The following is a 9,545-nucleotide window of genomic DNA, read 5'->3' on the forward strand; positions in this document are numbered from 1 at the left end:
CCTAGCTCTCTTTTGTACAGCTTAGTCGTGCAGCGCTGCAAAGCTCCACAGGACTGAAACTCTGGTCCTACAGCGTTCCTGCTGGAGCTTCAGTCAAACCTTAGAGGACAGATCTAGCCTTTAATTTTAGTTGGCTGGGGTCCAGCTAATCCTGGTGTGATTGTATAGTTAATGTAATGTTTAGTTTAGCTAAACATTCATTGATTTTAAAAAACAATGCTACATTTTTCATACATGTATAAACCACTGAAGTTGAAACACACTACACAAGTACTGTGTGCTATTCATTATTATTATTCCTAATGTACTGTATATTAACCTGATCAAGAACAAACAGAGATGTTGTTGTCCTGTGTAGCTCGTGATGCATGGAAAAAGAAATATTTTGAAACTAAGAAAGCTACAGCTTCATTGGAGGACATTTTAAATAAACTGCGACAAGATGTAGAGCTTTACTATCAAAAGTTACTGTTGCAGCTGGAAGCCAGAGATATCAGGAAACGACCAAACAATTTAACACACATTGCAAACGCCAAGGTAATATCATTTGTTCATATTTGTCAATTCCTTTCTCTCTTTCCATGAAATTTGGCTTCTGTATAGAGTATAAATTGTAAGAACAAATTTACCACCATAATCCAGAGATTCCAAACTTTAGTAATTGTTTCCATAGATTCATAGATTCTAGGACTGGAAGGGACCTCGAGAGGTCATCGAGTCCAGTCCCCTGCCTGCATGGCAGGACCAAATACTGTCTAGACCATCCCTGATAGACATTTATCTAACCTACTCTTAAATATCTCCAGAGATGGAGATTCCACAACCTCCCTAGGCAATTTATTCCAGTGTTTAACCACCCTGACAGTTAGGAACTTTTTCCTAATGTCCAACCTAAACCTCCCTTGCTGCAGTTTAAGCCCATTGCTTCTTGTTCTATCCTTAGAGGCTAAGGTGAACAAGTTTTCTCCCTCCTCCTTATGACACCCTTTTAGATACGTGAAAACTGCTATCATGTCCCCTCTCAGTCTTCTCTTTTCCAAACTAAACAAACCCAATTCTTTCAGCCTTCCTTCATAGGTCATGTTCTCAAGACCTTTAATCATTCTTGTTGGTCTTCTCTGGACCCTCTCCAATTTCTCCACATCTTTCTTGAAATGCGGTGCCCAGAACTGGACACAATACTCCAGCTGAGGCCTAACCAGAGCAGAGTAGAGCGGAAGAATGACTTCTCGTGTCTTGCTCACAACACACCTGTTAATACATCCCAGAATCATGTTTGCTTTTTTTGCAACAGCATCACACTGTTGACTCATATGTAGCTTGTGGTCCACTATAACCCCTAGATCCCTTTCTGCCGTACTCCTTCTTAGACAGTCTCTTCACATTCTGTATGTGTGAAACGGATTTTTTCTTCCTAAGTGGAGCACTTTGCATTTGTCTTTGTTAAACTTCATCCTGTTTAACTCAGACCATTTCTCCAATTTGTCCAGATCATTTTGAATTATGACCCTGTCCTCCAAAGCAGTTGCAATCCCTCCCAGTTTGGTATCATCCGCAAACTTAATAAGCGTACTTTCTATGCCAATATCTAAGTCGTTAATGACTTTATCTGTAAAACAGTCATATGTCCTTCAGAGGTGAGCATAGCCCATCTAGTTTAATCAGAGTACACCATTGACCTGTTTTTAATATAACAGAGATTTTTCATGAATGAATTATATGTATCACGCTTTGTATGCTGGTGTAAAGATGTTCCAAATGCTTGTGTGCAACAGCACAGCCATAGCTCTGTGTGTACACTGGGCACAAATATCCTTTAAGTTCATGCAGAAAGATTACAAACTTCCTACTGTGTTGAAGAAGTAGGGAAATAGTAATCTCAGTCTCAATGCCTTTGTTGCACTTGCACTTTGAAAATAGTGTGTTGCTCTGAGACGTACATTAGCAGAAGGAATTGGTGAGAGTTAAGGGAAGAGTAACTAAACTGGTCAGATAGACTGAGGAAAAACTTCCTGACAGTGAAATCTCCTAAATTGTGGAATAATTTGTCAAGGGAAGTAGCGAAAGCCCCTCTGATAGTTAATTTGAAACTAGACTAGCCAAAATAACAGAAAATCTACTGTGGCAAAGTATTTGTGGATGTTTTTGTGTTCACATCTGAAAGCTATAAGAGATAAATACTTGTAAAGCACAATACGTGTAATTATTATTAAGCATGGCTCTCTGTCTGGGTAGCACTGCCAGTATTACAGAAGCATGTGCTCTATCAGTTACTTCTATTACAGTAACTCCTCACTTTAAGTCGTCCCTGTTAACGTTGTTTCATTGTTACGTTGCTGATCAATTAGATATGCATCCGAAGAAGTGGGTTGTAGCCCACGAAAGCTTATGCTCTAATAAATTTGTTAGTCTCTAAGGTGCCACAAGTACTCCTGTTCTTTTTGCGGATACAGACTAACACGGCTGCTACTCTGAAACCTGCTCATTTAAAGTTGTGCAATGCTCCACTCTTACATTGTTTGGCTGCCTGCTTTTTCCACAGCTGGCAGCCTCCCTACGCTCCTGCCCCCCCACAGCGCCGCCCGCTGGCAGACCCCGCGGATCAGCGCCTTTCCCCCTTGCCCGTGGCAATCAGCTGGCTTGTGGCGTTTCACGGGCAGGAGGGAGGGGGGAGGAGCGAGGACATTCATATTTTTTTTAATCATATACAGGGCTCAGTCGTGAAGACCAGTAGCAAAATAATGTGCTACTATCCATCTCCCAGAGTAACAGGGCTTGGGAAAATTGTGGGTGTCCCCTGCTCATAGGCCAGCAGGGCTTGACTGTTGGAGGGAGCTGCCCTCCTTTTGAGAGAAGACTGCTACAATACAGGACATTTGGGGGGGGGGGAAGTCAAAAACTGAAGGAGGCTTGGAAGAAGAGTTTAGAGGATTGCTGTCCTGGTGCGGGGGAGGGAGAGAGATTATGGTCAATAACTGCAGTGGTAGAAAAATATATATAGTATAGCTGAGCTGCATAAAAGCTTTTCGTTTATTCCCCATAGAACACTACAATCATCCAGATTACAACAGTGCAGCACGAAATTGATCAACTAAAGAGAAAGCTGGATAATACAAAAATGAAACTCATAATAGAAATTAAGGTAATCTGCATTTATTCTAACCAACCTGTAAATTAAACAAATAGAGATTTTCTTCGCTATAAAATCTAGAGCCATAAAATATTTGAAATTTTTAAAAGTTAGTTAGTATTTGAAGAGATATTATGTTAAAGCAGGGGTCGGCAACCTTTCAGAAGTGGTGTGCCGAGTCTTCATTTATTCACTCTAATTTAAGGTTTCGTGTGCCGGTAATACATTTTAACGTTTTTTAGAAAGTCTCTCTCTATAAGTCTATAAACTATTGTTGTATGTAAAGTAAACACGTTTTTTAAAATGTTTAAGAAGCTTCATTTAAAATTAAATTAAAATGCAGATCTTATCAGTTTAGTGCAGTGGTTCTTAACCTGGGGTGCATGCACTCCCTGGGCAGGGCCGGTGCAAGGATATTTTGCGCCCTAGGCAAAACTTCCACTCCCCTCCCCCTTGCACATCTGTTCATTGAGGGGCAAATCCCAACGAGCCTTTATAGACCCCAGGGGCCAGCCTGCTCAGGGGCCAGCCATGCCCAGGGGCTGCTCCCCAGACCAGGTTCCCCCCTTCCCGGCCCCTGAACTCCCCTGGAGGGTGCACAGCGCCCCCGCGAGCCCTCCCCACCCCACCCCGGTGGCCCCCGCCCCGAGTCCACTCACTGGCTTTGTCGGGCTTGGGCCGCTGCAGCAGCTCGGCAGGGAGAAGCCGCCTTCTGGAGGCACCGGAGAGCCAGAGCGTCCCACTTGCGGCGGCGAGCCCCAGCCATGGAGGAGCCGGTGCGGTGCAGGGGGGCAGCATCCCTGCAAAGGCGGCGGCGCTAGCGGGAAACAGCCGTGCCCCTCCTGCCCAGCCTGTGCCCCGGCACCCCCCCCTGGGGGGCTCCTGCAGATTGCAGCGGATGCATGTGGGCTCCAGCCCCCATGCGCCCCCCGGCTCCCACCTCGCCTAGGGTTACCATATTTCAACAATCAAAAGAGAGGACGGGGGGGGAGAGAGCCCCGCCCCCATCCACTCCCTCCCACTTCCCACCCCCTGACTGCCCCCCTCAGAACCCCCAACCCCCCCTGCTCCTTGTCCCCTGACTGCCCCCTCCTGGGACCCCCCCACCCTAACTGCCCCCCTAGGACCCTACCCCCTACCTGTCCCCTGACTGCCCTGACCCTTATCCACACCCCCACCCCCAGACAGACTCCTGGGACTCCCACGCCCCACCTAACCACTCCCCGCCCTCTGACAGGACCCCCAGAACTCCTGACCCTTCCAACCCTCCCCCTGCTCCCTGACTGCCTCCCAGGACTCCCCTTACCATGCCCATGCCGGTCAGACGCTGGCTCCGTGTGGAGGCAAAACACGCTGCTGGGCTGCCGCACGTACAGCCTCTCCCCCGCAGAGTGCAGAGGCAGCGGGAGGGGGGGAGCTCCGGGAAGGGCAGCGGTGGCGGCTCACACTTCCAGGAGCCGCAGAACCCGAGCGCGGTGAGGGAGGAGACGGGGGGCCCACCTGCCGCCGGTCTGGGGTCCTGGCCGCCGGCCCCGCGTGCCGTAGGTTGCCGACCCCTGTGTTAAAGCTTTCTTTGTGTTAGCTGTAGCTTTCACTTAAGTAAAATGACCAACGTGCCTACTCCACATCATGTAGTAATAAGCAGCATTCCTAGTGTTTACATTTTCCATGAACTGCATAAACTAAAGCCTTGTCTACACTGCAGTTTTGTTAGTAAAACTCTCCTGGTGTGCCAACCATATAAAACTACCTCAACAAGAGGCATAGAGCTTTTTGTGGCAAAGTTAAAACAACAAAGCATCAGTGCTGTTCGTTATGTTGCCATAACTGGCCTCTCCCAGTATCCCACAACACCCACCGTGACCGCTCTGCTCACTCCAGCTGCCCAGACATGCAGCCACTCCCCTTTCAAAGCTCTGGGAAGTTCTGACAGCTGAGCATGCCGCTCCGGCAGCAAAGAGCAAATCATTACCATGGGATCCAGCTCTCTCCGGCACTACCAACTTCCTAATCCCTGAAAACCAAGCACCCCTGCCCCGCCCCATCCCCTACTTGTCCCCCCACCCCTAACACTCCACCCCTGCCCCGTCACTCACTACCCATCTCCTGGGACTCACCTGCCGCCTCCAGAGCTGGGAGGACCTGACGTGGAGCCTGCCTGCCTGCCCAATTGGGGCACAGCAGGAGGCTGTGGTCCCTGGACCGAGGGGCTAGGGAGGGGAAATCAGGGTACAGCAAGGTGGGAGTGGGGATCAGCTCCAGGGAGGTGTCAGTCCCTGGAGCGAGGGGCCGAGGTGGGGAAATCGGGCCACAGCGGGGAGGTCGTCAAGCCCTGGGGCCAGGGTGGCAAAATGCGGGCACAGCAAAGTGAGGGGGTCCGGGGGGTACCCAGAGCAAAGGGCCAGGGAGGGGAAATCGGGGCACAATGGGGGTGGGGTGGGGAAGTCAGGGCACAGGGGAGCACGGATGTTGGCCCCTGGAGCAAGGGGCTGGGGTGGGGAAATAAGGGCTCAATGGGGCAGAGGGTCTCCGGAGTGAGGGGCTGGGGAGGGGAAATTGCGGTGGTGGGGGGAATTGGGGCACAGCGGGGTGGCAGGGTCCATCCCTGGAGTGAGGAGCAGGGACAGTGGGGCACAGTGGGGCTGCGGGATCCATCCCTGGAGCGAGGAGCCAGAGAGGGGCATTCTGGGCTGGATGAGAGGGAAGGGGGGAGTCAGTCCCTGGAACGAGGGGGCAGGTGGGAAATTGGGGCACAGTAGGGTTGGGGAGTCCTAGAGTGCGGAGCGGGAGAGTCCAGCCCTGGAGCGAGGGGCCAGGGTGGGGAAAGTGGGGCACACCAGGGCAGGAGATGGGGGGTTAGTTCCTGGAGAGAAGGGTGGGGAAATCAGGACACAGTGGGGCGGAGGGGCAGACAGGTTACATACAGCCCCTCCGACGGCATCTACTTTGAAGCCCAGTCCGGTAGCCACCCTGTTCTGTGTCAGACGGGGGTGGGGGGGGGAGAGGGGGGCAGGAAGAGCAGCAGCTGCTAAGCCGAGCTGTTCCCCCATGTTCCAGCAGCAGCTGCTGCTCTTCCCACCACCCCCGTGGCAGAGGCCAGTTACCGTAGGTAACTGGACTTCTAGTGTCCAGATGCTGCCAGCCCAGTTTCCCTTTTCGACTGGATCTTCCGGTTGAAAACCAGACCTTTGTCAAGCCTATCTGGCACTAGGAACACAGCAGCAGGCAGGCTGCTACTGCAGGGGACTGCTCTGCTGTGCAGTACCAGGGCGGGAGGCAGGGGCTGATTGGGGGGGGGAGGGATTCCCCTCCCCCAGCCTCTGGAGTGGTTGCCTCCAGCTGCTGTCTGAACTTAGAGACAGTATGCCAATACTCACTCTCCCTCAACACAAACTCTGTCTCTCTCACATACACACTCACCCACCCCACACTGTGTCTCTGTGTCTCCCCCACACACACTCTACACTCTCCCCCCAATCTAGTAGCATGCCCATGGAACGATGGGATTGAGAAACATTCATCATATGATGTACTTGCCCCATGAGGCACTGTAAACCCTTCTCACAGGACCCTGCGGCCACTTGGATAGTGCGATCGCTACCACACCGCACTGCTCTGTGTGTTGATGCAAGAAATGCTAGTGTGGATGCACTCTGCCAACACAAAGTGCATAGTGTATGGATATGCAACAGCGGTTTAATTAAAGCGATGGTGTACGTTGACATAACTTTTGTCAACAAAACGCTGTAGTGCAGACAGCCTAAGTAAGCCTCATAATCATGTCTTCGTTGCAAATCCCATTTTACATGAGGTAACTGGAGATCCACAAGTTAAGTGACCTGTCCACCATCATACAGCAAGCCTCTTACAGAGCTGAGAAGCATAGAGTAGAACTTGGTGATGTTCAGCAGTACAATGATGGCTTTAAGCTCCAATGAGATGGGAGAAGATAGAGAATGTCTGCATTCATTCTACTGTCACCCCTTCCCATGACCCAAATGAGAGCACTATTCATGGGTTTTTAACATGGATTAGGTTCTGCAGACCCTGCCTTTGCCCATAAAGCTGAAAAACAAAATCACTGAATAAAATGATACTGGTCCAATTTTCTTATCCCTTTCCCTTCTGAGAATGTGAGGATAGCACAGAAGCCCAGCTGCAATAAAGGCTTGGAGGGGAGGAAGAAAGGAAGCAGTGGAATGTGCAGATGGCACATCTCCCATGTTCAGAGGGGTTTATGTACCTAACCCCCTTTTCATTCCATAATGGCAACCACCACAGCCTCCATCCTGCCCTACCGGAGCAATTGTACAAACTCTCCCTGTAGAAGAAAGCGGACATAGTAGACAATATAGGCCAGGGATCGGTAACATTTGGCCTGCGGCCCGCCAGGGTAAGCTCCCGGCGGGCCGGGCCGGTTTCTTTACTTGCCGAGTCTGCAGGTTCGGCTGATCGCGGCTCCCACTTGCTGTGGTTCGCCGCTCCAGGCCAATGTGGGCCGCGGGAAGCCGTGGCCAGCACATCCCTCGTCCCACACCGCTTCCCGCAGCCCCCATTGGCCTGGAGTGGCGAACCACGGCCAGTGGGAGCCGTGATCAGCCGGACCTGCGGACACGGCAAGTAAACAAACCGGCCTGGCCCACCAGGGGGCTTACCCTGGCGGGCCACGGGCCAAACGTTGCCGATCCCTGATATAGGCCATAGTTTGGAGAATCTGAGATTGACATAGCCTTGTAGAGCCTTTCAGAAATGTCTGATGAAAAGATGAGTAGCGTGATATGGAAGGCAATTAATTAAAAAGACTACACCAGCCCAAGAGTTGTAAAGAACCAGCAGACTTAGATGAGCACAATAGAAAATCTATAAATAAAATAACACTGATGTCCATTGCTCTCCCATGAAAGAAAGAAGATGCAGAGGTAGAATAAGCATCCCATAAACTATTTACAAATCTAAATCAATGACATTGAGGGTTTTTTGGAAGGGCAAAGTAAAAAAGGGACATGAGAAAGTTATTACTGCCTCACACTGTATGAAGACAGCAAATGAAGTGGAACAAAAGTTGAGTATTAGGGAAAACAAGCTCAATCACAGCTCTGGAACAGTAATTCATTAGCCAGCCTTGTTTGTAAGACACCAACTTCAGAAAGTGGAAGAAAACATCTAATTATAGCTGTTGGAGATAGAATCACATCTATGAGAGACTGACAGGAGTAAATTCACAATTTTAAATATCTGCAGGGTAACAAGGTATTGGCATCCTCAAAGGGTACTAAGGGAGCAGGCAATAACAGAGATGCGCTAAGGGGGATAAAACACAGGTGGGGGGGGGGAGCGGCCAACAACATCCACAAAGAAATGGAAAAAATTAGGATGGAAATCAGCTGGTCTAACCTGAAGATAAAGGACAGAATGAAAACCCAGGAGCATTTAATTGTCTGACAAGGTCATTTTATTCACAGACCAGGTCTGGTCTAGACAACTGCAGTACAATATACATTTTTTCACATAAGCTTGGAGCCAGATTTTAATTTTAGTTATAGAGAAGTGAATTCAGAGTATGACACTGAAATCAATGTGGATTATATTGTTGCAACTAAAGTAAGAATTTTTCCCTTTGCCTCATCATCTGCAGTGTGGGAGACAATTCTGTCCATTGCTAGCAAAAGTCAAAAGACTAGAAAATGTATTTCTAGAAGAAAAATAGTGTCCATTATACAAAACAATCCTGAGATTCATAGTCAATTTTTAGTCATTCCTTATCCAGGCAAACTCCTACTGATGTCAATAGGAATTTGCTGAGTAAGGATTTCAGGATTTGACTTTTAAAGATGACACAACAAAGGAAACATGCAGAAAAGCAGGGCGAGAACTGGTTAGAATCAAAGGCACATTCTATATCCATCTAACCAACGTAAAAGTTAAATCTTTACTATATCTTCAACTTCAAAATCTTCCTTAAATAATCTCTAGTTCTTTTGCAGATGAGAAAGCAGGCAGCCTCTGATTTACGAGCATTGAGAGCAGAGCTGGCACAGAAGAAAATTCAGTCATCTTTAATACTTCAGTCTGAAACACCAGTATTTTAGAAGGATCGCATTACTTGGGATTGTGTAATATATTTGTATAGAAGCTCAGCATGTCAGTATTGTTTTTATGTTCCTATGCTTTTATTGTAAAGAGACTTTTCAATATGTAAGATAGGATAATTGTATATGTTAAATACATGATATACCTCTATTTTAAAATGCCTTAAAATAGCTCAAGCTAATAATTGTAACTCAGTTGTAATTCACTTATACTTATAAAACATGCAGTTTAATCTATTAGCGTTTTTATTTTTGACTATAAGCTAATCAAATGTAAAGAAATGGCATTAAAAATTTTTCAAATAGTGAATTAGCATAACACGTCA

At 48.2% G+C, this 9,545-nt stretch overlaps 1 protein-coding gene across 1 annotated transcript in view; it reads left to right on the forward strand.

Moving 5' to 3' along the window:
* Positions 1-9,219, forward strand: part of SPATA1 (spermatogenesis associated 1) — a 36,137-nt gene extending 26,918 nt beyond the window's left edge. Inside the window, exons 13-15 of the mRNA XM_065408986.1 lie at positions 359-537; positions 3,044-3,142; positions 9,115-9,219. Coding sequence (XP_065265058.1) covers positions 359-537; positions 3,044-3,142; positions 9,115-9,219 — 383 coding nt within the window. The remainder of the gene's footprint in view (positions 1-358; positions 538-3,043; positions 3,143-9,114) is intronic.
* Positions 9,220-9,545: the final 326 nt, after the last annotated feature.

Source organism: Emys orbicularis, chromosome 8 (genome assembly GCF_028017835.1).
Source record: "Emys orbicularis isolate rEmyOrb1 chromosome 8, rEmyOrb1.hap1, whole genome shotgun sequence".
Classification (NCBI taxonomy): Eukaryota; Metazoa; Chordata; order Testudines; family Emydidae; genus Emys; species Emys orbicularis.